This window comes from Gossypium hirsutum, chromosome A11 (assembly GCF_007990345.1).
Source record: "Gossypium hirsutum isolate 1008001.06 chromosome A11, Gossypium_hirsutum_v2.1, whole genome shotgun sequence".
NCBI lineage: Eukaryota > Viridiplantae > Streptophyta > Magnoliopsida > Malvales > Malvaceae > Gossypium > Gossypium hirsutum.
This window is the reverse complement of record NC_053434.1, coordinates 562,650-589,399: the sequence shown is the minus strand read 5'-3', so window position 1 is coordinate 589,399 and position 26,750 is coordinate 562,650. Positions and strand designations below refer to the sequence as shown.

The following is a 26,750-nucleotide window of genomic DNA, read 5'->3' as shown; positions in this document are numbered from 1 at the left end:
GTAATAAATTGGGTAAATTACATTATTAGTCAATTAAATATTACTAAATTATTTTGTCACTCAATTATGAAAAATTATAAAAGGATAATTCAATTATTTAATCTTATCTTTTTTTGTTAATAGATGGACAGCTTTTAAAATTGGTATAATAACAATTTTAGCTCTCGACATTTATATATTGTGTCAATTTAGTCTTTATTCTAAAAAGTTTAACCTTCAACATTTACACATTATGTATCTAGTCTTTTTTGCTATTTTGCTTTTCTTTATAACCATTTCACCTAAAAAGAATAAAAAAAATTACTAATTAAATTTGATTGAAAATATACAAAAAAAAACAAAACAACTAAAAATCCAAGATAATGTAACTTTCATCTTTTTTCTCATTCTTTAAGAATTAATCCTTAATGTCACAAATAAAAGTAAAATTGTAAAAGAAAAATTAAATTACACAATATGTAAATATTGAGAGTTAAAGTTGCTATTATGATAGTTTTAAAAGTTGCCATAGTTAGACAAGTGCTGAACAAAAAAAATTGAATAGTTAGGTGGTCAAATTGTAACTTTTCATAGTTGAGTTACAAAAAAAACCAATAATTGAGTGATAATTTTATAACTTTTTATAGTTGAGTGGCTAAAAAAAATATTTATAAATAGTTAGGTGATTAGTAGCGTAGTTTACCCCTACGAAAATTTCAGAAGGCAATATTAATAAGACAAGAGGACTGGAATTTTTTTTTTAAAAATTAGAGGGTAATTTATGCCCCAAATAGACACATGGGAACAGCAGCAGCCGCAGAATACAGTTCCTTTACATGGCCACATAAACAATTTCATAGGCTCATCTCTTCAAAGCAAACCCAAAACCCCCTCTTCACAAAAACCCTAACGAGCATCTTCAAATGTAATCAAAACCCCACTGAAAAAGGATTAAATACCAGAACAATCCCCCCAAAAATGTCATGTTACTCGGCTATATTTCAGGGTTATCTCAGGACAACCGCCATGTCTCTGCGACCTGCTTCCCTCCAACTTAACAACTCCCCTAAAATCCTTTTAAAACCTTGTTCATTTTCCTTTGTCCCCAGGACCCAATCCCCTGGTTCTTTCCGGCGTTTGCATTTGAGGAATGGCCTCGTTAGGTGCTCAAAGTCTGGGACTGCTGCTTCTTCTTCCAGGACTATTGCCTTGGATTGGAGGAACGTTGCCTTGCCTTATTCGGAGCTGCAAAGCTCTAGTTATGGCCGTTATGCTTACCAGGATGTTTCCGGCGATGATTCGGACCATGAATTTGGGTCTCCACAGTCTCAGAGTCAAATGGTTGGGTTTTTAGATACCCTTTTTTTAAAGATTTTTTAGATACACTTTTTGTTTTTGTTTTTTGTTTGCTGCCGTTAAGTTAAGAGGGTGGAGAGGAGTTTGTTGTACCTTTTAATCATATTGCGAGGTGTTGGCCTTTGCAATGGAAAAATAATGATTTTCCAATCACTATTGAGTCAATTATCAGTTTTATGAATAGTTGGTTAGCTGACTTGGGACTGTTTTCATTGCTACTCAAATTAAATGTTGAGTTTGTTTTGAAAAGAAACATGTTCTCGTAGTTTTGTTCTTATATCTATTGATGGACGGTTGCTTGGTTTTTGTTTGTTCATGTCGGTTAGGGTGCTTCAACTCTTGATAATATTGATGAATGGAGATGGAAATTGACTATGCTTCTTCGCAACAAAGATGAGCAAGAGGTAGTATCTAGGGAGAGGAAGGATAGGCGTGACTTTGAGCAACTTTCAGCTCTGGCAACGAGAATGGGTTTAAATAGGTGGTTTAAGTTCTATCATTGCATGCATGTTGTATCTTTTATCCATCTTTCCCCATTTTTTGCTATTGTGACTGAGTTCTGAAATATAATCTGTCTTGGCAGTCGTCAATATGCAAAGGTGGTTGTTTTTAGTAAACTTCCATTGCCAAATTATAGATCTGATCTTGATGATAAGCGTCCACAAAGAGAGGTACATCCATCCAGTACTTACCCATTTTCTTTCTTTTTCACTTGAGTGTGTATGCGAACAGATAAGGGATATGCTTCTAGAGCTCTTTAAAGACTTGCACAATATTCATGCAGTCTTTGCATAAAGTAGGCAATTTTTGTAGAATATTAACTGAAGTCTCTGAGTAGTTCTTAATGCTCTTATATGTTGTATCTTTTTGCCTATCTTGCTCTTCCTAAAAAAATTCTTATCCTACTATCAGGTGGTCTTACCTTTTGGCTTGCAAAGAGATGTAGACCTTCACCTCAAAGCTTACCTTTCTCATAAGGCTATGAGCAGTGGTAGCTTTTTGGATAAGCCCTTGATTAGATCAAGTAGTGGTGGAATACCTGCTGCAGATGAAGTACCTGTTAATCCAGAGCCCTTTGCACAGAATAGTGTTGCCTTGGAGAGAATTCTTCGACGGAGAAGTTTGCAAATACGTGATAAGCAACAAGAATGGCAGGTTTCATTTTTCGATTTCTTTAATTATGCTCAGTCATCCTAGGTTCACCTTACAATAGTTCGTTTTTTATGTTTATGATATATACGAATTAGTTCATGCATATGTGTGGCATCTCTCCTTCTGTTTGGGGCGTTCATGCCTAATTGTGTTGTCTGTGATCTTTTTTATTCTTCCTTTGCCCCCTTTGTGTTTTTGGCTTTTTATGGTTTTGAAATATTTAGGTCCTAGAAGAAAATAGATAGTATGTGCTCAGTGTATATTTAAATTAGTAATTGAGAGAATATATGTACATCCTGTATTTCTCTTTTATGTATTTTATATGCATGCTTGCCCCTTTCTTTCAGTAATTTAAATGTTGCTAATATCTATCTTCTATAGGAGTCTCCTGAAGGCCAAAAGATGCTTGAATTTCGTAGAAGCTTGCCTGCATATAAAGAGAGAGATGCATTGCTAAATGCTATCTCACAGAATCAGGTGAAATTGATGTCACTGCAATTCATTTCAGTTTCCTACTGTTGCAGTTTTTATATCATATTTATAGGTCTATTCTGGTATAGAATCATCAAAATTATAATTGATGCATGCTGTAACCTACAAACCTTGATATCCAATGAAAATACAAAATTATATAAAGTTCCAAATTGGCATCCCCTAGCTGCATCTATTCTTTCAACAAAATGAACTAATATTGAAATATAAAATATTTATAGGATTGATTGCAATAAGAGAATTGATCAACTCCCTTCTTTTATTTGTATCATTATTTTGCTTAATCATTACTACCAAAATATTGATGTAAAAAATTAGTGTGATGTACCTTAGGATTCAGGAATAAGATTAAAAGTGAAGTAGACAAATCGTTTTTATTTTTATTGCATTCATGCTATCATCATTGTCCATATTGTTTAAGAAAATTTGTAGTGCTCTGTATTCCGTTGTTACTTGTGGATTCTTTTGTTATTTGAAATGTTGCTATGTGTTTTGATCTTGCAGGTGGTTGTTGTCTCTGGCGAAACTGGTTGTGGTAAAACCACACAACTTCCTCAGTACATATTAGAGTCTGAGATTGAAGCTGCTCGTGGAGCTTCCTGTAGTATTATATGTACTCAGCCTAGAAGAATATCTGCTATGGCTGTTTCTGAAAGAGTTGCTGCTGAAAGAGGGGAGAAATTGGGAGAATCTGTTAGTTTCTGCAATTATGCCATTCATCTTATTTTAATAATTCATGCTTGTGAAATGTGAATTTATTTGTGTTTCTTGGTGATTAATTATATGGTATGTTATTCTTGAAAGGTCGGCTATAAAGTACGCCTTGAGGGAATGAAAGGGAGAGACACTCGCCTCCTTTTTTGTACAACTGGCATTTTACTTAGGCGACTACTTGTTGACAGAGATTTGAGAGGTGTAAGTCATGTTATTGTTGATGAGATTCATGAACGAGGAATGAATGAAGGTGAGTTTGGGATCTTGTTGAATGTTATACTGTTATAGTGATATTTTCTGTGACATTAACCATCGGTTGCATATCTTTCAGATTTTCTTCTTATTGTGTTGAAAGATCTCCTTCCACGTCGGCCAGAGTTGAGGTTGATTTTGATGAGTGCAACCTTAAATGCCGAACTCTTTTCTTCTTACTATGGTGGTGCCCCAACAATCCATATCCCTGTAAGTTCTGCTATGATAATTTGAATATTGGACCGGTAGTATTACAATGCAATTCCATAATTCCACCGAGTGATTGATTGTATGTTTGTTATTGACATGGTGGATTCCTTCTCCAGCTCTCCATCCACAGTGTTCCTAGTAGCATAAGCTACTTGGTGTTATAACAAATTTATGTTTCTTTTTGTGTAAAGAAGAGGTATCTATCAATTAGCAACTGATTTGTCATTTGCATTTGTGTTTGTAGTCATGCAAGTATAATTACTTACGAATCTAAATGAATTTTAAAAATTATGCTTGGGTTCCCTTTGATGAATCTAAATGAATTTTGAATGTAAATATTGTCATTATTGATTTGCTTGAAAAATAAGGTTTTTGTTGACAGATATTGTAATTAAGGAACAGAATTGAAGTCTAGGTATGTAATTTTAAGAGCTATAACTCAGTTGCTAAAACCTACGAGCTGAAGCATTTAGCTGTTGTACAGTTATGCTTGTTTGAAGAGTGCCTGAACTCATAAGTGGGGAGTGAAAAGTTGAATGTTTGATGGTGGAATTGATACATATCGTATGTACACTTAAAGAAGGCTACAAGGAGAACACCCCCAACTTTCTTTCCTTTAAAAAAAACAATTTTCTGTTGTTATCTGTATTGTGGTTTATTTTGTTTTCAGGGTTTTACATATCCTGTACGAGCACATTTTCTGGAGAATATTCTAGAGATGACTGGATACAGGTTAACTCCATATAATCAAATTGATGATTATGGTCAAGAAAAGATGTGGAAAATGCAGAAGCAGGCCCAATCTTTTAAAAAGAGGAAGAGTCAGCTAACTTCTGCTGTTGAGGTATTGAAATTTTTGCAAGGTCATCTAATCTTTTGTTGCATGATTTTGGTTGTGAAAACTGCAATTCTTTGTCAACTATAGGCTGCCTGTTTTTGAAATTTTCATCTCTGCCCTTGAACTTGTGGACAGGATGTACTTGAAGATGCTGATTTCAGGGGATATAGTTTACGCACACGAGAATCTTTGTCCTGTTGGAATCCTGATTCAGTTGGCTTCAATCTCATTGAGCATGTTCTTTGCCACATAGTGAGGAAAGAGAGGCCTGGTGCTGTTTTGGTTTTCATGACTGGTTGGGATGACATAAATTCTCTAAAAGATAAGCTCCAGGCTCATCCTTTCCTAGGTGACCCTAGCAAGGTGTTGTTGCTTGCATGCCATGGTTCCATGCCTAGCTCTGAGCAGGTGAATACAGTTTTTACTTTCCATATCCTGCGCATATTGTTAGTAGCTATGGACGGTTTAACTGGTCAAAATATTTTTTCTTGCTTTTGAAAGAATGATGATTTTCAGTAACTGCTCTTTGGTTTGTTTCCCTTCCTTCACTTCCTCTTTTACAATTTTTTCTTTCATGTTTCTTGGCATGCAGAGGTTAATATTTGAAAAGCCAGAAGATGGAGTGAGGAAAATAGTTCTAGCTACTAATATGGCTGAGACTAGCATCACCATCAATGATGTGGTTTTTGTGGTTGATTGTGGAAAGGCAAAAGAAACATCCTATGATGCATTAAATAATACTCCTTGTTTGCTTCCATCTTGGATATCAAAGGCTGCTGCCCGGCAAGTAAGACTTCTGATAGTTATCTAATTACTATATCTGCAGTTAGGGATTTACATATGAAGTTGAGTTTCTATATGCATCCGCTATATTGGATGTACTTCTTATAGTTGCCAATTTTCTAACTGTTACTTGTTAGAAAACCTAAATATAAAAAAATATATGTTTTCTCAAATGACAATCTCCATGTGCTTGGCGAAAACACCTCATTCAATGTTATTTTTAGTGGTCCAATGTTTTCAATACCAGTGAAAATCATGGTACAGAACATGGAAGTAAATGGCCTTTTTGCTGATTTAGGTGATATAGGCCCAGATATGCTATGGTTATGAACTTTATGGTAATTTTGCTTAGGAACTGTTTTTATCGACTTGCACGTATTCGGGGAATTTAACCTTCCATAGCATCAGTATTCAATTTGTGTGTCCAACTAACTTACAACCTGATGTAGGCCATTAACAATGTTTTGTCAAAAGAATGTTTGCTGCTACTTAGTGGAGCTTATTTATAGTGATTAGTTTCCTTTAGTTGATTAATTTTATTGTTCTATTTGACTTCATTATCTAGACTGACATGCTACTTTCTGTTTTTGTTCTTTAGAGAAGGGGAAGAGCTGGTCGTGTTCAACCTGGCGAGTGTTACCATCTTTATCCCAAATGTGTTTACGATACTTTTGCTGATTATCAACTTCCAGAGCTTTTAAGGACACCATTGCAGTCTTTATGTTTGCAAATCAAAAGTCTAGAGCTTGGAGGTATCACCGAGTTCCTTTCTAGGGCATTGCAGCCTCCAGAACTTCTGTCGGTAATTTGCAATTACTTCTAACTGTTGGCATTCCCCATATGATATTGTACATATTGGTTCATGCATTTTGTTTCTTTACAGGTACAAAATGCTGTTGAATATCTGAAGATTATTGGAGCTTTAGATGAAAACGAGAATTTGACAGTGCTAGGTATGGCAATTAGTTATTGTAAAGGACCATAGGTTTTCAAATATGGATATATATTTTTTTTTTAATGAAGAAAGTGACCTTGCAGGACGCAACTTGTCAATGCTTCCTGTTGAGCCTAAACTCGGAAAAATGCTGATACTGGGAGCTATTTTGAACTGTTTGGATCCAATAATGACTGTTGTTGCTGGGCTCAGTGTCCGTGATCCATTCCTGATGCCATTTGATAAGAAGGATGTAAGTTTGTTGTCTTATTCTAGCTTAATCTTTTGTAAATGTGAATTTTAATATGAATCTTTTTCCAGCATCTTTATTCAAGTTCTTTGTCTTGTTTCTAGGTGTAAATTTTAGAATCGGTCTTTCTTCCAGCATTGTCCTTTTGACATCTTAATGCTATGCATTTTCTATGTTCCTTAAAGATGTGTTCATTTGTTCTTTTCCTCTTTGTTTCATTCTTCTATATTATTGTCATCTTTAGTTATTGTAAAAATCGAAGACTCTGGGTTGTAGTTTCTCCTGCTTTGACTTGCAATTGGTATTAACCTTAAATATTGAATAAGGTTAAGGGTTTGAATCTCCCTATTTCCCAATATCTAGATAAGTGTGAAGCTCTGTACTCTTTTATTCTTTTGGTTTGATGATGCATAAACAGAGTTTATTACTTTAGAACTTGGGAAAATTATGCTTGTGGTGTTTATTGGGAGCCCTTTTAATCTTTCTTTCTCATTGTGGCAGCTTGCTGAAACGGCAAAAGCCCAATTCGCTGGCCAGGAATACAGTGATCATATTGCAGTTATCCGAGCCTATGAGGGTTGGAAAGAAGCTGAAAGGGAGCAGTCTGGTTATGAGTATTGTTGGAAGAATTTTCTTTCTGCACAAACTCTCAAGGCTATTCACTCTCTACGAAAGCAGTTCTTCTATTTGCTCAAGGATGCTGGTCTAGTTGATCAAAATGTAGAAAACTGCAATAAGTGGAGCCACGATGAACATCTTGTCAGGGCAGTTATTTGTGCTGGCTTGTTTCCAGGGATATGCTCTGTTGTGGTGAGTTTTGCAGCATTTCACTCAAATATTGTTCTGTTGTTATTGTTGTTGCTGCTGCTGCTGTTGTTATTCTGTTTTGTTTACGCTTCTTTGTTAACATATATTTCTCATCTATGTTGATGTTCTGATGGGGAAGGATGATAAAAGAGTATTTTTATTTATCAAAAAGAATTGTCTGGTCAATGCCTTACATTTTATCCATCATTTAGGATTATTAGGCTTTTTTTTTTAAATATATTTAATGAAATATGCACTTATGCAATTTCATTTTACAGAACAAAGAGAAGTCAATTGCACTGAAAACAATGGAGGATGGTCAAGTTCTTTTACACTCGGTAATTTGCATTCTACTTCATTGGTCTTCTTTTTCCTTTCATAATTCATTGTTTCAAGTAACCTGCTTGAATGGTAAAGAACTAGTTCATCGGAATGCTAAGGTTCAAATTTATTACTTATTTATTAATTGATTTTCAACTTGTTTGTTTGACATAAATTAGAATTCGGTGAATGCTGAAGTTCCCAAAGTTCCATACCCTTGGCTGGTTTTCAATGAAAAGGTAAAAGTGAATGCAGTATTCCTCCGCGATTCAACTGGTGTTTCTGATTCCATACTGCTGTTATTTGGAGGGAACATCTCTAGAGGTGGACTAGTAAGTTACTCAATTGAATTGTTATATTTGCGTGCTCCATTTCTTCTTGGAGTGAAGATTATTTGCCTCAATTCAGTCTTACTTGGCATAGAATTTATGTTGAACCTTTTCTTGGGTGTTGATAGGATGGACATCTGAAGATGTTGGGAGGATATTTGGAGTTCTTCATGAAACCTGCTTTAGCTGTTATGTATTTAAGCGTGAAAAGAGAGCTAGAAGAACTAGTTCAGAGGAAAGTAAGTATTATCTTTGCCTTATAGGTCCAATATTTTGATGAAATCTAGAGAGCTAGTTTGTTTTTTGGTTTCATTTTCTCCTGAATTTGGATTTCCTACTTTACAAATCCTAGTTTCTTATCTTTGTTTATGCCATTCTCTTTCAATTCACTGCCAAAAGCTAACATCTCGAACATTTAATTTATGCGGATGGTTTGTTGGCAGCTTTTGGATCCTACATTAGACATGCATTCTAGCAATGAGCTCCTCTCGGCAGTAAGATTGCTGGTCTCAGAAGATCGATGTGAAGGTAGATTTGTCTTTGGCCGTCAGGTGACGTTGTCTTCAAAGAAAACAGCTACTATTAAAACACCAGGTAAAAGCGAGGCTGATAATTCGAAGAATCATCTGCAAACAGTCCTTGCCAGGGCTGGACATGGACCACCCACTTACAAGACAAAGCAACTAAAGAACAACCAGTTCCGATCTACAGTCATCTTTAATGGGCTGGATTTTGTTGGGCAGTCTTGTAGCAGCAAGAAACTTGCAGAGAAGGATGCAGCTGCTCAGGCTTTGCTGTGGTTGAGGGGTGAAGACCATTCAACTTCCCGAGATATTGACCATGCCTCATTGCTTCTTAAAAAGAGCAAAAGCCGGAGGAAAACTTCAGTCAGTGATGCTAAGTGGAGTACTAAGTGGAGTTAAGTCTAGATATTTAGGTGGATAATGTGTCATCGTTATCACTTAGCAGTGAAGCAGAAAGACAACAGTCCTGAGGCACCACAATCTCGGAGTTCAGTCTTTCTATGGAATTTTATTGAACCTATGACATGCCGACGTTTAGAACCCTTGTTTTTTTAATGGGATAGAAGGTAATACCCCTTTAGAGGCCAAAACTTAAGTGAAAGATCCCATGGAGGCAGATGGCCGATTTGGAAAGGGTGTTACCTTTGTCGGCTCTCATTCAAGGTGAGCTATTACTTCATATTTTGTTGCTACTGGTTTAGCCATAAGTTATAAATCAAAATTTTTTTTATAGAAACTAGGAGTTGACAATAGTTATACATTTATCACAAGGCTTTTGTATGGTTATTTATGAGAAAGCCTTTCGATCACAGCTTGTAATAAACTTCCACTGACTAGGTTTACAGTCTTTGTTGGTCCTAGTTGGGAATCCTTATATACTAAAATCCTTAAAGAACATATGCTTTAGACTTTGATTATTGATCATTTGAACTAGCATATATTTCCTCTTTTTCTTTCAAGACAAGTTAATGTAGAGTTGAGCATGGTAATCTGTGAAATTACACTATTAACATGAATGTGACTGCTTGAGCTGTATAATGCAAGTTGGTCTCATTTCTTTGGTAAAAATAGCATAGAGGTCTTTGTACTAGGAGTTGGATTGCATTTTGCCCCTTTACTCTCTTTACTCAATAAAAGGACAAATTAGTCCCCATACTATAGATCAAAGAGTAATCTCCTCTTTTTATTAAAAACTTAATTCATTTCTACTGTTGAAAATTTGTCTATGTACATCAACACGAGGTACGTATGACAAGTCAAGTATCATTGTTTGGTTATTTCGTCAGTCATACCAGTTTTATCCATTTTAACCATTCAAATTGATGAAATTTTTAGTAGAAAGTATCAATTTACTTTTTGATTTAACATACAAAGATTAATTTATTTATTTATTTAGTAAAAGAGTAAAATACAATCTAACTGTTAGTAGAGGAGCTTCTATGATATTTTTATCCTATTTTTTAAATTTCTTGTTAATTGCTGATATTATGTTCTTTCCCTTAAGTTGGCATCACAGAATGGAACTTTAATTTTTTGCTAAACTAGTTTTATGGTTGGATGGAATGTATTTGTTTTTTTGCAAAACTTGCTTTACGATGTTTTATACTTTTGAATGGTGTTTACTAAACGTGCTTTATGTGCATGCTACTGATATCACAATACATCAATATCCAAGGCGTATTTTCATAATCATAAATAATAATTGGATAAAAATTAATATGGAGATCATTTTCTTTAATAAAATGAAAAACACTAAAAACTAAAAGCAAAATGTATTGACTGAATTTTTAAAACAATTTGTAAAAACCGACAATAAAAATAAAAAATGTAAAGATTTAAAAAACAATAAAAAGAAATGTTCTTATTATTTTCATTAAAAATAGTTGAAATGCATAAATGCAAAAAATATATATATTTTTTTTTAAATGAGAAAAACCTCAAAAATCAAGCGAGACTTTATTCTCCCACAGATATCGAGAATTATTATTATTTATGTTGAATGAATTTAATTTTATTATTAAAAATAGAAAACAGTAAAAGTACGGTGATGGTATATTTAAAGTCAAATTATTATTTTTATATATTTTTAACAGTAAATTTTTTTTATCTAATATATGAAAATTTGTTTATTTATTTTTTAAGTAAAAAAGTAAAATATAATTATATTCATATTCATTAAAGAAAGAGGACAAGTCAGAGCTGAAATGATCCTTTCCAGGATCTTTCATTTGTATTAAAGTAGAAATGATATTTTATTTTCTATTCAATGCGTCGTCTTTACATAAAACTTCACATTGACTTGTAGTTTGGAAACGAATCGACTTTTTAACTATTCTAATTCCAGTTCAAAGCCTCCATTTACATTGCATCTCTCCCAAGGATCAAAACCTCCCCATTTCTCATCCAATGGACAACATTCATCTTCCATAACACAATACAATCACAAATTGTTCCCCAAAACTCCCCAACTTCTCCTCTTAATCTGATCATCAAATAGAAAAACACTGAGAAAGATGGATTTTGATGATGAAAGGCCTCAACAACAAGTAACAGGTGTTGTGATAATCACTCTTCCACCATCTGACAACCCTTCTTTTGGCAAAACCATCACAGCTTTTACACTTACTAATGATGTTTTACCTCAATCCCTCACAACCCAAGAGCCAGACCAGGTTTTGCCAACAACCCGTGTTGTATCATCACCTCCACCTTCATCCCAAAGTCCTCAACTTGGATTCTCATTCTCTGGGTTCTTTTCTGAAAACCCCAGAAAGCTGTTAGGATTTCTGGGTGTCTCTCTTTTTGCTCTTCTTCTTTATAGTTCGTGTTTTTCTAGTACTTTTGTAGAGCTGAGGAATTCCAACGATAATGATGATGATAATAAGCCAGAGTCTTTTATCTTTCCTTTGTATCATAAACTGGGGGCTGCTGATTTGGAGCTCAAGTTGGGGAGGTTTGTGGATGTTGTTGATATGGAGAATTTGGTGGTTTCAATTAATGGGGGTCCAATGGAGACTAAGATGGTTAACAAATTGGTGGCTGCTAATTCTGTTGTGATGGATTCATCTGCTACTATTTTGCCTGTTAGGGGGAATGTTTATCCGGATGGGTATGTTTAAATCTTGTTTCTTTTTCTTTAGCATCATGGATTAGAGAAATAGATGTTGATTTTATGGTAATTCAAGTTTTTGCTTGTGATGCTAAGGTGCCAAAAAAAGAAAAAAGAAAAAGGGAACTTTGTGTTGGATTACAAGCAGCCAGCTTTATACTGTTCTTTGTTGTACATTTGAGAGCTATGAAAACCAATGTGATTGTCTCGTTTCATATCTTTAAATTACCTATGTCGGATTCGTTCATTAAGAATGCTTCTTCTTTTCATAATTATAATTATTAGTCACTGTTTTTTTGGGCCATTGTCGACACGAAATAAAAGCATTGCTGCAATACTCCTTTTCTTTAGGTAGCGTTTGGGAACTAGGATTTCAGAATTTGGATTTGGATTTCAAAAAATAGTGTAAATTGAGTAGTAAATTATTTAGAAATGTAACCTTTATGATCATTTCTTAAATCCATGGATTTGCTAGAAGCCTATTTAGTAATGAATTTGAAATCCGTAAAATATATTTGGATTTGACATATCCTTGTGTTTATACTTTTCTAATATATATTAGACTGAATCTAAACTAATTTGACTATAATATATGCATTTCATTCTTACTATTTACATAATAATTGAAATCCAAATTCAAATTTTCAAATTCAAGTTTCCAAACGGAGCATTAAAGTTTCCTATATAAAAGCTTTACCCTTTGTTTTATGCAACTACAAGTAGGAAGGGTGTTTATATGAATGATCAAACCAATTGGCAGAGTATGTTTGGGAATTTGTCTTACGAAGATATATCAACAGAAGCGCTAGTTATAGATCATGCTGCAGCTGCTCTTTGAAAATGTCAATCTTGTAAAAGTTATCATTGACCCAAAGGTTAAAAAAGATGTTGCTGTGGCGATAGTTCTTGTGTATTTCCTTTAGAGATTGACTGCAGGAGATACAAGATGAAGTTGATTGTGGTTCTTGTAATTTGTTTACTACTCGGTATTAGCTATAACTTTTATTGTTTGCTTAATGTGCGATTTTTCTTTATAATTTTTCAGATTGTACTTCACATGCATGCTTCTTGGGAATCCTCAAAGACCTTATTTTCTTGACATTGATACTGGGAGTGACTTAACATGGATACAATGCGATGCTCCTTGCAGCAGTTGTGCCAAGGTAACGCATTTCTCACTGTCTACTGGTAGCTGATGTAATGAATTCCTAGTTGCTATTTGAACAATGAAAACACTTAAAAACAGAGCCTAGATGGAGGGAAAACGAGCAATTATCAAGATAAGGCCATCAAATAAGAAATAAAACCCAAACATTCGTCATGTTTGAAATAGGGATCATGCATACTTTAATGGATACGGTTGATGTAGGGAGCAAATCCTCTATACAAACCCACAAAAGTCAATATCGTACCATCAGGGGACTCAATGTGTATGGAGGTACAAAAGAATCAGAAGCCTCAAATTTGTGAAACCTGCGAACAGTGTGACTACGAGATTGAATATGCTGATCGTAGCTCCTCCCTGGGGGTTCTTGCAAAAGATAAGCTTCACTTGGTGACTGCAAATGGATCAATTACCAACTTAGATGTTGTTTTCGGGTATCTTTTCTCAACATACTTGACTATTGGGTATTCATCCATCTAATCTTCCTCCCAAAATGTGTGAATAACTTTTTAATTTATCTGTTATAAGGTGCGCATATGATCAACAAGGCATACTTTTGAACACACTATCAAAGACAGATGGAATTCTTGGACTAAGCAAGGCTAAAGTTAGCTTGCCTTCTCAATTGGCAAGCAAAGGGATTATTAACAATGTGGTTGGTCATTGCCTTGCAACAGATGTCGCTTCCGGCGGATATATGTTCTTAGGTGATGATTTTGTACCAAACCGGGGCATGTCATGGGTTCCTATGCTTGGAAGCCCTTCAATGTGAGCATGAATCTCTGAAACTTTGCATCTTGTTTATGCTTCCTTGAGAAATTTTCTTGTTTTTTTACATAAAATGGGTTTTGGATCTAAATAACTACTAAGTAGCCTAGCCTAGAAAAGCCTATATATCCTAATTTTTCCATCTTCACTATGCTGTAACAAAGGTTAGTTTTTGGACATATATCCTTGCAAATATGAGGCTATTTATTGTAAATGTCGCAATCAGCATCTACACTAGTTATTGTTCAGTTGGGAAGCTTTGCGCTGTCACTTGATTTAACAGTTGCTGCATCATGTATTTTATGCATTGCCCTTCCCTTCTTTAGCTTTTCATTATCATAATCACTTAACTATTTTGTCATTTAACTTCTACAGTTTCTCATCTGCTGTTCGGTTCCTCTTCAGCTTTGAGTTCTTACTTCTATTTTGAATTTGATTATATATCTTCAGAGAATTTTACCACACACAACTTGTGAAAATCAATTACGGAAGTAGCTCCCTCAGTTTAGGTGCAAAAGACAGTGACAAGGCAGGAGTTGTGTTCGACAGTGGCAGTTCTTATACGTACTTCACAAAACAAGCATATGCCGAATTGGTCTCTTCTGTAAGCATTTCCATCTTCAGCTTGATTGAAAGACAAAATCACCTTTTTAGAAAGTCTTTCCATCTAACTGTATTGACTACCTGTTGCTTGATGCAGCTTAGTGAGGTTTCCGAGCTAGGATTTATCCAAGATGCATCAGATCCAACACTTCCAATCTGTTGGCGGGCTCCATTTCCTATCAGGTAGCCTATCTGTTGTTTCAATTAGGTAGATTTTTCCTTGGTTGAAGTACCTGGGAGTTCCTTGTATTATAGGGACTGAATCAAATTAGTCCCTCTACTATTAAATGAATCAATTTAGTCCATATGATATTTAAAAGAATCAAATAAGTCCAGTTTGGAACGAAGTTAACATTTACTATATAAAACATGTCTTGAAAATTATCTTTTTCCAGTTACAGAAGATTTTATTTACAAAACCATAAAAACTTCAAAAATGATATTTTTTTAAACAATAAGTGTTAACTCTATACCAATTTGGCCTTATTTGATTCTTTTTAATAGTACAGGGACTAAATTGATCCAGGTACCCACAATAGAGGGAACTCTCAAGTAGATTTACCAATTTTCTTTTCATATTGTTTTCAGCTGAGGAGAAATTTTGCAGGTAACCTGTTCTAATGCCTTTTGTAAGGGATAAGAAGCAAAGAATTGTTTCTCGGTTGCTTGAACTTTTTATTCTTATATTTCTGGATGCAGAACTATTATGGATGTTAAAAAGTACTTCAAGACTTTAACCCTTCAGTTTGGGAGCAAATGGTGGATTATATCCAAGAAGTTTCATATTCCTCCAGAAGGGTACTTGATCGTTAGTGTAAGGATTTCCCAACTATTAAGGACTAGTTTCTTTTCTCTGTCTCTCCCAACTTTTCATTTTTCTTGAAGTTCATGCGCTTGATGCACATTTGAACTTGGTTATCGGTATACAAGGGCATATACCCATATTGAAGAAAATTTTAAACATGTCCGTTTGGGACATTTACCCATATTCAAGACTCATACTCGAGTCTGAATAACAAAAGTTTGTTTTCACAAAAGATGGTTCCATGGTAGCCCTTTATGATGCAGTTTCCTGTAATGCAGAAGAAGGGTAATGTATGCTTGGGCATCCTGGATGGAAGCAATGTACATGATGGATCCACATTGATACTTGGAGGTTAGAATAGTTTTCACTAGTACTTGCATGTATGTATGACCAAAACCTTTTATTCAGCTTATTTATTGCTCTAGAAAAGTTTTAACATAGTTCATAATCTTTAATTGGCTTTTAATATAGTCCGGAAAATATGCATGTTTCGTTCGAGAAAATAAACTGTCAGACCTACATTTTGTCGTATTCTTTGTAAATCCAATGTAAAGCTTTATATTTTTTTCCATTTTTGGTTTATTCAGAACTCTTCTCTGTATGTATTTGCAGATATATCACTGAGGGGGCAATTGGTGGTCTATGATAATGAGAAGCAGAAGATAGGCTGGGGTCCATCAGGTTGTGGGAAGCCTAGTAGATTCAAGAGCCTTCCCTTCTTTGAAGGATAGCTAGTGATTGTCAGCTATCATTACTATTATTGTTATGACACAATTACAACCTGAAGTAGATGAAAAATATGTGTGTATATTCATATGAGCTTATTATACTTTAGACATCAACCAGCCAGCCATTTGTAAATTTATCCCACATAATACTATATAGACTCGGTCGCTATCTGTAATGTAAAAATGCGCGTTCAGTTCAATGCTTCTCATGCTGTACTGATTATGTTGAATAAGTTTACAAAAATTTATTTGATATAAAAATAATAAAAAAATACGCATAATTGACATTCTCAGTTGAAATAGCATAATCAAAATGTGAGCGTACAGCCGCCCATCAAGACTTGTGGGGTAACCTATAACATATAAGTATATATGGTACCACTTGGGCTATTACGTGCTTGAATAAATTGCTTATTCAATTAATTTTCTATATAAGTCTTAAAACTATCGAATTCTCCAACAAGTCGATCGAGCATCTTGTAAGACGAGTCTACCAGCAGATTACGATCTTTTGATGCACCCAAGGGGAACAATAACTTCATTTTGACAATTAAAAGTCATAATAGTTAATGAATTACACAAATACTGAAATTATAGCTTCAAAATTGTACCATCCCATAAAAGTAACTATGTAAATCAACTATACTAACGTCTGGTCTGAATAATATCCTCAGCGCCATTACGATTTCCGATGGTTAAGTTACTTTCAAAAATCCAATGTGAAATACCCCAAGTTCATGCATTGCTGATGTGCATCATCCCCAATCAGGTATGGCGGCTAAGTTTAATTATTTGTTGCCCTTTTTTTCTAATCTTGTATGTGTAATAATACCAGTACCACATCAAGAATTTCTTTAATTTCCATCATTAGAATAATAACAGTATAAGTAAAAGCCATGTGATGGGATAATCCAGATATAAGCCTACACAATTTTCTTAGCAATGAAGAGCAGCAAGTCTGAAAAGGATCTTAGCAGCAGAGAAAGGAACAAGAAAAGAAAAGAAAAAAAGAGTTAAATGAGAATCTTGTAAGAAAAAGCTAAGACATCATGACCTGATTGCATGACTCTAGGGCTTGGGTGGCGAAAAACCTCACATCCACATCAGGATCCTCACTCAATTCAACTAAGCATGGACGGATTGTCTTCTCCACCACCTGTATTATTCATCATCAATTTTACTAAACACTAATAATTCCAAATCTATGTATACTACTACTAAATAACAAGCACAACCCTCAAAACTTTCAGTAACATGGAATACAAGCTTGCTTTCTTTTTCCTTTTTTACTTTCCCTCATTATTAGCGTGTGATACTGGTGCTCGCAAGCTATTCAAGAAGAACTCAAATTCAGTTCGATAATTATCAAGCAAAGCTCAAGCAGCTCAATCTTTTGATGGAGCCAAATTCAAGCACATTAATACTCAATTCAAACGGCTCACAAGTTTAATAGAGTTTTTCATTTTAATATATTTTTATATTAATTATATTTTTACGCTCATTACATAGAAAGAGCTTAAGTACAAGTGGCTCGGTTAAGTCTCAAGCCAAGCTCAAGCATAGCAATTGATGTCTGATTGAGCTGAAGCCAAGTATCAAGCCTCAAATTTCAAGTCTAGCTTGAGCTTGCCACTATTTCGATTCAGCTCCGGCTCAATTACACCCCTACCCCTTGTTAATTCGCATATAACATTTCTTTCACTTTTTCAGGTAAATGAAACATTTACCAATTTTCAGAACCAGGAGAAATTAAACTAAGCACACTCAAATGTATAATGTATTTAAAGGGAAAAAACAAATATAAAAATATTAACACATGATAATTATTAAAGTAAGAGAAATTTACTCACAGATTGATCAACAATAGGAATAAGTGACTGCAGCACCTTGGCCACATTAAACTTGATGTTGGGTACCCTGTGTCGTGCAATTTTTAGCTTCATAAGCCGGATCAAACAATTCAAACAAATAAGCTTTTAAATCAAACTTCAGGACGCACCAGCATTACCTATCTTTTGAAGCATTGATAACCACAGGGAGAAGTTTTGAGCAAGTAATATCTGAGCCCATAACGGGGGCAAGTAGAGAAATTGCATGTAGAATGGTCATCCGATACAGATAATGAGGATTGTTAATCATGTCTAAAACCTGTAAATGGATTTACCAAAAAGAGACATCATATTCAGAACCAAAATCTTAGTATGTCTACTTTATCTTCACTTGTTTAGAATAACAAAAACAGGGAAACAAGTTATTGTTAAGGCAACCAGACTAACCTGTGGAACTATATGCTGCATTGCCCAATCTGGTCCAAATTCTTCAGCCAGGCGCTTCACGTTATTAGCAGCAGCATCACGAATGGAATAAACCTACAACGAAAACCAATGAAGTTAGCGAAGTTTACTTTGAAATATCACATATCATGTCCTAGTATCACCTCTTAAAGGTAGACTGGTAATATGTAAGTAGACCCTCAAGCAGACAAAATAGTTTTAAACATTAGTTTTCTCTCCTATTCCACCAGAAACCACTGATTTTATTATAAAATTAGTAAGAACAACATCCAATTGTAAATTCTCAAATAAGCAGGGAGCAATTACAGATTGGCATTGACATAAACTTAATTACGAGACAATTAAACTGGAACGAGATCATAAAGAGAGATGCATAACGCCATTTTTGCTCCATATCAAAGTTCTTTGCACCTTATCTTTCAACCATTGCATGCAGAGTGCACCAAGTTTGTCATCGAAAAAGCCAACACCCAACTGACTTGCCAATAAAGGGATGTATTCTATTATCGCAAGCCGAACCCTCCAGTGTCTATCCTCTGCAAGCTCCACAATTGCTGGTAATAGGGACTGGGACAGCAGATCAATTCCAATCACCTGCCATGACAGCTATATTAACTAAGCTGCAAATGAATATAAGAGAGAGATATTCACTAACATGCTCATAGTAAGCAGTTCTTCCAACTGGTGCACCAAACAACGGATGATAACTGGCAGTCAAATATTAAATGACACGTCACCTAATCTTGAACCAAAAATTATTAGTGCCCTTGTTTGAACCAAAAATTTCATTTACAACACATCATTGAATCCAAATCCCAGGGAATCATGTTGGGGGGAAAGACCTTAATACATCAACAGAAATTTAACATCTTTATTTAAGGGATTGACCACGCATGGAGGAATTTCCACCACTCATTTGAGACTGACAGATTGACATGCATCCAAGAAGATAATATGATAAAAACTGTTGAACAGTATCACCAAAAGATGGGGGGGGGGAACTGTATATAGAAGATAAGTAAAGAAAACGTTGATATTGTTCTTGAATAATCATAAGTTATATCTTAAGAATAACCTACCTGGTTGACTTGATCAAGCTTGCTAATGATGTTCAGTCGGACATCTGGAAATTCATCTTTCAGAAGAGAAAGAAATATTGGAAGCAATTGCTCTATGGTCGCATCCTACAACCATCAAAGGATATTGTGTTATACTCGCGGGGGAGGGGGAGGGGGGGGAGAGCAAATGAAAGTTGGCAACACGCATAGAATGGATGCAATAGAAAAATAAGAAACATTTTTTTTGTAGAATCCACATAAGACTAACAATACGGAATTACTACCTTCCCTAAAACAGGTGCCATTCCCATTATAACTGAGGCCAAAGCAGATCGAACATGCTGGGATGAATCTGTTGATAGTTCCTGCAATAGGCAGCATTAAAAAATTTAGAAAGTGAATATCCAGGATGCAGAAGAACTAGATTAATTCTACAAATAAAGAAAAACCTTGGATTAAGTAGGCAAGGTCTTCCAAGAGTATTTTTACCTTGACACAAGGAAGAATGTGCTGAATAGCTAATTCTGGATTCAGAATTCGGCAAAACTTAGTTACTTTTCCAGCAGCAGCTATCCGCACTTCAGCTTCATTATCACGAAGTAGGCGAACATAAGCAGGTACTAGTTCCGACCTAAACATGTAGACCTTACAACATCATTTGATGATAACTAAAAATCTCATCACTAAGATAAGGTTCATAGAAAAGCAAATGCTAACAAAAATCACTTCTGAATGACCAGAGCATTATAATTGATAAAGAACCTAAGACAATAGCATCAAATTCCAATTAAATAGCGAGGAAATGAATAAATTCATCGGTAGAGATCAGGGGGAACAGGAAGAAGGTGAAATTGGATAACCCTAACAGGGATAACAATAGAACTCAAAAAATACAATGGCTATTGCCACATAATTGCAGAGATTACCTAGTAGGCTCAGGTCCGACAGCTTCACACAGCTCGTATAATTGATTTGCGACCATGTAACGAACACGCCAAGACTTATCCTAGAACCCGAGTAATGCCAATTCAAAAAATTGCTCATATAAATTACCGAAGAGAAGAACAGTAAAAGAGAGAGGAGAAAGGTAAATATAAATTTAGAGAAAAATAATTTTTCATTTTTTTTCACTTCAAGAAGGGAGAATTATGAACTAAATATATTGACTTAAAATTAGTACAGGATGCATTCTACCAAATGAACAGTAAACAGAACTTGTGAAGCATATAAAAAAATTTATAACCTTAGAGGTTAATCAGTTTCTAGTAGGGTGAATCAAAAATCATAGTTTCAAGAAGTTTGTTAAAACTTAAAACAAAGGATATGAGAAATCCCACTGGATCAGCAAAGCGCAGAATGAAGACCTTCAACAAAACGGATAAAATGCTATTTGTGGTAGAATCATAGATGGTGATAATCCATTTTTATTCAAATATATCCAGAACCATTTTGCAGATGCAAAACTGGCCATGGAAGCAAGATAACCACTGACACTAATGCTTTTTATAACAGCTGGGATCCAGGAACATCATATGTTCTAATTAACAGCGGCTAAGTTTAATTCTTGACCTTAGAGGAATGGGTCAAAGAAGTTCCCAACCTCCGCAATGACTACATTCAGCTAGAGCAGGGAAAATGCTTTTCTGAAGTTTTCTTGAGATGCAATGAACTTAAACAACATGGTCTACCTGTGAGAAATTAACTATAACAGGGAGAATATGTGCTACACAATCTTGGGGTTCCAACAACTTTCCAAGTGCTGCACAACCCTCAACAGCCAATAGGCGAACAGAATCTTGATCTGCAGTATAAAAATAGGAAATAAGTTTAGAGGCCTGATAAGTATGAACTTGATAACAATACTGGAAAACTAAATCTGCAAACTAAAATGCATAAGCAGCAAAGAACAGTGAAATTTTATAGAGATACAGGGTCGTTATTTAAGCATGCAAAATAAATAAATTTCATCAATAATATGATAAATTTGTTTCGGTGAAGGAGAAAAAAATGGTTATAGATGCTGGAGTTGGTAAAACTGCTCAAATATATTATGATATATTTTGGGTGACTGTCAATAACTGTCTATTTTATTTTTTAAATATAAAAAAAGGGCAACATTCCTTAGAACTAAAGGAGCTGATAACTACCCCCTTTCCCAATTCCCTTCCTACAAGTTTAAACCAAAAACCATCCCTTCTAAACGGATGAGACACATCATAAATGCCACTAAACTCTCCCTTCAAGATTTCAAACTAGTATTGTTTAACTCAAACCACTTATCCTGCACTTTTATCCATATAATTTATTTTAAAGCATATAGTCAACAATGGTTTACCAGCAAAACTAAGTAACCATAATTAGAATAAAATGGATAAATTAGGCATTCTACATACCATCCTGTGTCAAATCATCAAACATAGACATGATGTCCACCTTCAAATGAGGTGCTTCTACAGTAGCAGCAAATTTTCCAAGATTGGTCGCAGCAGATCTCCTAACCATTGGCATGTCATCTTGGCAAAGCTGACTGTATATCGCTCTTAATTCAGTTTTTAGTGCCTCCGGGGCACTAGGGTATGCAATATGAAACAATCCACATGAGGAAACTCGAGCTGTAAACCACTCACCAGCAGCCAATCTCTGGTAGTATGCGATTACCACATTCAAAGGAACAACAATGAGTTCTATTTTTAGTTCTAAATAAGTTTTAATTAGGATTACATCTAAAAACTGATTTGAGCATATATTAAGAATAACATGTCCTGGTTATTAGTTTACAGCAGACCAGCATGATATTCCTAATTTAGAAACACAAAATAAGGTTTCTTTTCCAGATCTTTCACCACACAAACGTTAAAGCAAAATCAAATACTTCATCAAATTCATGTAGTCACTTGTTGCAGTATTTTACCTCATCTTCCCTAAGATAAAGAAAAGAAGATAGAAAAAACTATATCATGCATCTGCATTTCAACACATTCACGATTCAACTTCCGAATTACTATCTCAATGAACACAAAAAGAATATTGAATACAAAATGCATTATGCTTAAGGAAAATGGAAACACAAATCAGAACACCAACCTTCACTAGTGGAATAAAATACTCAACCAAGTCCTGCTCCCTCATCTGCGCACCAATTCTACACAATGACTCCACAGCCTTATCCCTCACACAAGTTTCCTCAACAGTGCAAAGAGTCTCCAATGGAGGTAACAATACATTAGCATATTCCACACCTCCAACATAAGGAATAAAAACCCCCAATTCTTCTGCCATAGCAAGTAGAACTTCATCGTCGTCATCATTATTCTCACTCAGAAACGGAATCAATTCCTTCCGAGTCCTTTCTTCCCCAAGTGCACGTGCAATCGTAGAAAGTCTACGAATCGAGTTCAAACGAAGCTGGATATCTTCATTCTTGAGCTCATCAATCAACACCGCAATGGGATACAAAGGCTCTTCAATCATTGACATCTTAACTCACAAGATTTTACACCTAAAATATACAAATAAACTCAAAATAATCAATAACAGTTAAAAAACCAGAACTACGTAACCCAAGTCAATCTTACACCTTTTCCTTCATGCCCTAAGCAACTAAACAGAGTGTTAAAAGAGCGAGAGGAGTGATATTAACCACGCACTAATTGCAACAAAGTTGGATAAGACGAAACCCTAATAAGTGCTAAAACAAAGTGACCCAATCTATAAAAATTTCCAAAAAAATTGAAAAATCTTTGAAATATAAAACAGCTAAAGCTGAAAACGACCAACAAAAACAAGAAGAAGGTCTATAATTCTGAGAACAAAATTTTCTAACCGTAAAATAACAAGGAAAAAAAAGTACCTTTCGAGGGTTCGAGTTAAGAGCGCAACTGTTCGAAACCCGATCTGATCCTTAAGCGGAGAAATTAAGAGGGTTTTGATCTGTAAAAGGTGGTAGATTTTTTAAATTCAGTGTTTTTTTTTTTTGAAGACTTAATTTGTGGGAAATTACTCGGCGCCACAACTTTTCTTTTCACCTTTTCCTATGTTTCTACTATATCTACTTAATAAGTTGAATATTATTACGGAAGATTTAGATTAATTTTGAATTTTTTACAGCTCGACCTAAATGCTTATAATTTGAAATGTGTAGACACCAACCATATATAAAAGTAATTAAGTTATATTTTACCTCCTAATCTACTAATAAAAATATTATATTATATGACATAAGAAGTTGAGTTCAATATTTAGCAACCTCCAATTAGGGTTGAGACGGAAAATTGATCTGAATAGAGATGTTTGGAATAAACATTAAATTTATTGTATTTTTTTATATAAATGTTAAAATAAACTTCAAAATTTTGTGAAAAAAATAAAGTTTTAAGATTTTTATTTTATGGAATAATTTTTTTTACTTTATTGTAAGGATGCTTTTATGATTATATAGTAGGTTATCTTAAAATAACGTGGTTACTCTTTTGATTAAAATAATTGTTTAAAATTAATCTGTTAATTTACTAACAATTTACTGAGGTGGTACATTCACCAATTGAATGACAACATGTGATTTTTTTTACTCTTGACTAAAGCTTAAGAATTTTTTTATAATTATCCTAACATTTTTTTCCCTCTCTTTTCTCTTCCCTGCACTGTACCTCAGAACCCACCATTTTCTGACAAATGCAAGCTCTTGGCTAGATAAACAAGATGGTTTGAATGCCTCAGAAAAAGAGAGAAAAATATATTTCTGACATATATGTTGTTTTATTATAGCTGAGCTTGAAATTTTTTGTTCCTGCTTCATGTATTTTAACAGATCCACCAACAATGATAAATGCAAGCCTGGAGCTGCATTCAAGTATCTTTTCCGGCATATATTCTGTCGGCATTAATAATACCTACAGAGATCCATGTTGAGAAAATGGTACGTTTTGAGATACAAAGATAAGAGAAAACCAATATTATTTGAATCAGATCCAACAGCCGATTGGACCAATTGAATAAAAAACCAGTTGAGAAATCGGTTTAAAAGTAATTTTAAACCGATTAGATCAAACAGTTTGAATCAAGTGTTTTTAACATTTTTAATAATTTTTTAATTAAATAATAATCGGTTTAATTATTCATCTTATCTAAAAAACATTAGAAAAAAATAAGAGAGAAGAAGTGTCTCGGATTAGACATATGACCTGACCCTTAGACATAAACTATTTTGATGCAACATTTCGGATGCTGCGGGATTTATTACACTTAAATACATCATATCTTCAACTTTAAATATTTAAAATGTTACAAATAGTTTTAAGAAATATAAAATTTATTGGAAAGGCGCATTCACAATATTCATATTCTAACATCTTAAGTAATCAAATTTAAATCTAAATAATGAATTTAACTCGTTCTAAAAATTTCTTACAAAATCAAAAAGGTAAACTCCGTCATATTTACTATTTTATTAGACGGTCGGCTGTTTTGTCTTTTTCTTTTTTCTTATATGTGTGTATTAATTTGTTTTTAAATTTGTATATTATTTGTACTTTGTATTCTTGTTGTTTATAATTTGTATTTATTTTTTTTATTTAACATGGCTATACTTGTCCAGAAAATCTAACCAAAAATGTTTTTTATATTAAAAAAAATAAGGTTAAACCTTCAAATTTTAAGTTGAAGTTTTCGACTTAGATTAAATTTATTGATATGAAATTTTAAAATTAAAAAAAAACTCTAAATACACATTTTAAAATTTAAAAACACTATAAATATAAATATAAATTTAACATACAGGAGAGCATAAGAAAATCACATAAAGAAATGAACTAAAAACAAAATTACAAATCTTCAACATAGAAAAATCTTGAAACCAGCAACAGAAAATTTTCAAACTATTAACAAAAGGAACTTCAAACTCTTCAAAGAAAAAAACAGCATTCTTAAACCGAAATGACTGAAAAATTATCTAAAAAAACAAGATGTTATTTTAGATTTAAAATTTTAATTTGCATTTAAAAGATGGTTTATTTTTATTGAATTAGAAAAACACACCTATTACAATTTTAATTCAAAATCATTATTTAAGCGAGATAACTAAAATATTACTAAAATTTAAATTTAATCAACAGTGTTAAGTTTAAATTACAAATAGACGGAAGATGGTTAAATAAATGTCGTATTATTACCATTAAGAACTTATATTTCAGGCTTAAAACTAAATCTAGACCACATGTATATTTATGTAATTACCCCCAAAAAAAAAAACGAATATGTCCACGTGATGTATACGGAGCCAAAACGAACCGTTTCGGTTGTTTTTTATTTATTTAATTTTTACTACAAGGCGGAAAGTGATTCAGGCCGCCACGTCAGCTCCGAAATATCAGCCGCCGGTTCAAACAACCCTCCTAACGCCACAAAATCACCGGTATTATTACTATGGATATTGTTATTGGTATCTGAGTCAACGCCGATTCCGAATTCAAACGGTTCGTAGATCGGAATCGGGAACTCACTCCCCATCATTTCCCCAAATCCAACGCCGCCTGACCCTCCACCTTCATCCACATCAAAGGCGGTCTCAAATCTCTGCTCCACCTCAACCGACGGTAAACTCGGTGGCAAACCCAGTTCATCATCCGAAGCTTCAAATAGAAACCCTAACTCCGGCCTCGACTCTCCGGAATCCAATATCGTTTCCGGTAAAGCCACCTGTTCCGGAAATAAGATCTCTTCTTCGAAACTCCTGATGACCGAATCGAGTCCCTGAATCGCCGGATCTGGTCCACTAACCGGATCTGAATCGTCGAGGATGTTCAGCAATTCCTCCGGTATACGCCTTGTTTCCGGCAAATTATCTTCTCCATCATCAGGATCAGGTTCTACACGAGTAGCCTCGGGAGAGTCGGAGTCGGGACCCTTATTATCGTCCAAGTCAACTCGAGCGAGTTTTGTATTGGGCACCGAGTTAGCCTCTGTCTCTTCCCGGGCTCTCTTTTTATTTCCTTCGTTATCCCCCATAACCATTAGTAAATCTTCAGTTCCAAAAAAATTGCAGAAAAAAAGAAAACCCTCAGTTTTCAAATCAGAGAGTTGCTGGTGATTTTATTAAGGATTTGAAAATTTTATAATAAACTGTTTAACGAGAGGGTTTCTAGAGAGAGAAAGTGAAAGTGTAGAGAGAGAAAATACGGGGTATTGGGTGAGTGGGAAAGAGATAAGGAATGTGAATATATAGTGGTTGCAAACATGAGGCAATTTTTGAATTTATCCATTTTTTATTTCATAAAAAGAAAAT

The 26,750-nt window shown here is 34.4% G+C and overlaps 4 protein-coding genes across 8 annotated transcripts; 2 read left to right on the top strand and 2 right to left on the bottom strand.

Moving 5' to 3' along the window:
* Nucleotides 1-740: 740 nt before the first annotated feature.
* LOC107923888 (DExH-box ATP-dependent RNA helicase DExH3) lies at nucleotides 741-9,838 on the top strand. Of its 2 annotated transcripts, XM_016854061.2 has the most exons (19): nucleotides 741-1,320; nucleotides 1,662-1,816; nucleotides 1,919-2,006; nucleotides 2,248-2,490; nucleotides 2,869-2,964; nucleotides 3,484-3,672; nucleotides 3,784-3,943; nucleotides 4,025-4,155; nucleotides 4,826-4,999; nucleotides 5,129-5,401; nucleotides 5,586-5,780; nucleotides 6,375-6,578; nucleotides 6,660-6,729; nucleotides 6,815-6,963; nucleotides 7,462-7,770; nucleotides 8,046-8,105; nucleotides 8,268-8,420; nucleotides 8,546-8,656; nucleotides 8,861-9,838. In XM_016854061.2, the coding sequence occupies exons 1-19, from the start codon at nucleotides 778-780 to the stop codon at nucleotides 9,338-9,340; spliced, it is 3,783 nt and encodes a 1,260-aa protein (XP_016709550.2). In that variant the 5' UTR covers nucleotides 741-777; the 3' UTR covers nucleotides 9,341-9,838. The 2 variants fall into 2 exon arrangements, with proteins under 2 accessions (XP_016709550.2, XP_040936368.1); XM_041080434.1 differs by lacking the exons at nucleotides 8,546-8,656; nucleotides 8,861-9,838 and having other exon boundaries at nucleotides 756-1,320; nucleotides 8,046-8,178.
* A 1,298-nt stretch (nucleotides 9,839-11,136) lies between these two features.
* On the top strand, nucleotides 11,137-16,319 carry LOC107923905 (aspartyl protease APCB1). Of its 4 annotated transcripts, XM_016854090.2 has the most exons (9): nucleotides 11,137-12,050; nucleotides 13,096-13,213; nucleotides 13,420-13,649; nucleotides 13,744-13,983; nucleotides 14,434-14,587; nucleotides 14,684-14,769; nucleotides 15,286-15,400; nucleotides 15,670-15,742; nucleotides 16,004-16,319. In XM_016854090.2, exons 1-9 carry the CDS (start codon nucleotides 11,455-11,457, stop codon nucleotides 16,120-16,122), a joined length of 1,731 nt encoding a protein of 576 aa, XP_016709579.1. In that variant the 5' UTR covers nucleotides 11,137-11,454; the 3' UTR covers nucleotides 16,123-16,319. The 4 variants fall into 4 exon arrangements, 2 of the variants coding, with proteins under 2 accessions (XP_016709579.1, XP_040936367.1); XR_005904696.1 differs by lacking the exons at nucleotides 15,670-15,742; nucleotides 16,004-16,319 and adding an exon at nucleotides 15,096-15,193 and having other exon boundaries at nucleotides 11,147-12,050; XR_001691680.2 differs by lacking the exons at nucleotides 15,670-15,742; nucleotides 16,004-16,319 and adding an exon at nucleotides 15,091-15,193 and having other exon boundaries at nucleotides 11,147-12,050.
* A 642-nt stretch (nucleotides 16,320-16,961) lies between these two features.
* LOC107923904 (serine/threonine-protein phosphatase 2A 65 kDa regulatory subunit A beta isoform) lies at nucleotides 16,962-24,622 on the bottom strand. The gene is made up of 13 exons (XM_016854089.2): nucleotides 23,322-24,622; nucleotides 22,556-22,970; nucleotides 21,865-22,111; nucleotides 21,160-21,272; nucleotides 20,398-20,477; nucleotides 19,961-20,102; nucleotides 19,756-19,836; nucleotides 19,493-19,597; nucleotides 18,825-19,007; nucleotides 18,396-18,488; nucleotides 18,128-18,267; nucleotides 17,970-18,036; nucleotides 16,962-17,275 (listed from the first exon to the last, which is right to left on the bottom strand). The coding sequence occupies exons 2-13, from the start codon at nucleotides 22,946-22,948 to the stop codon at nucleotides 17,159-17,161; spliced, it is 1,761 nt and encodes a 586-aa protein (XP_016709578.1). The 5' UTR covers nucleotides 22,949-22,970; nucleotides 23,322-24,622; the 3' UTR covers nucleotides 16,962-17,158.
* Nucleotides 24,623-25,789: 1,167 nt separating this feature from the next.
* Nucleotides 25,790-26,479, bottom strand: LOC107924368 (uncharacterized). Its single transcript, XM_016854775.2, has one exon. The coding sequence runs from the start codon at nucleotides 26,477-26,479 to the stop codon at nucleotides 25,790-25,792; it is 690 nt and encodes a 229-aa protein (XP_016710264.1).
* Nucleotides 26,480-26,750: the final 271 nt, after the last annotated feature.

Excerpts from the sequence above, each read along its gene's own strand:
- LOC107924368 (XM_016854775.2), bottom strand. The coding sequence starts at position 26,479 with ATGGTTATGGGGGATAACGAAGGAAATAAAAAGAGAGCCCGGGAAGAG.
- LOC107923888 (XM_016854061.2), top strand. The coding sequence starts at position 778 with ATGGGAACAGCAGCAGCCGCAGAATACAGTTCCTTTACATGGCCACAT. Across the intron at positions 1,817-1,918 it reads ACGAGAATGGGTTTAAATAG|TCGTCAATATGCAAAGGTGG; the intron begins GTGGTTTAAGTT and ends CTGTCTTGGCAG. Across the intron at positions 5,781-6,374 it reads CAAAGGCTGCTGCCCGGCAA|AGAAGGGGAAGAGCTGGTCG; the intron begins GTAAGACTTCTG and ends TTTGTTCTTTAG.
- LOC107923904 (XM_016854089.2), bottom strand. The coding sequence starts at position 22,948 with ATGTCAATGATTGAAGAGCCTTTGTATCCCATTGCGGTGTTGATTGAT. Across the intron at positions 22,112-22,555 it reads ATTTTATTCCACTAGTGAAG|AGATTGGCTGCTGGTGAGTG; the intron begins GTTGGTGTTCTG and ends GCATACTACCAG. Across the intron at positions 19,837-19,960 it reads ACATTCTTCCTTGTGTCAAG|GAACTATCAACAGATTCATC; the intron begins GTAAAAATACTC and ends TGCCTATTGCAG.
- LOC107923905 (XM_016854090.2), top strand. The coding sequence starts at position 11,455 with ATGGATTTTGATGATGAAAGGCCTCAACAACAAGTAACAGGTGTTGTG. Across the intron at positions 14,770-15,285 it reads CGGGCTCCATTTCCTATCAG|AACTATTATGGATGTTAAAA; the intron begins GTAGCCTATCTG and ends TTCTGGATGCAG. Across the intron at positions 15,401-15,669 it reads AAGGGTACTTGATCGTTAGT|AAGAAGGGTAATGTATGCTT; the intron begins GTAAGGATTTCC and ends CCTGTAATGCAG.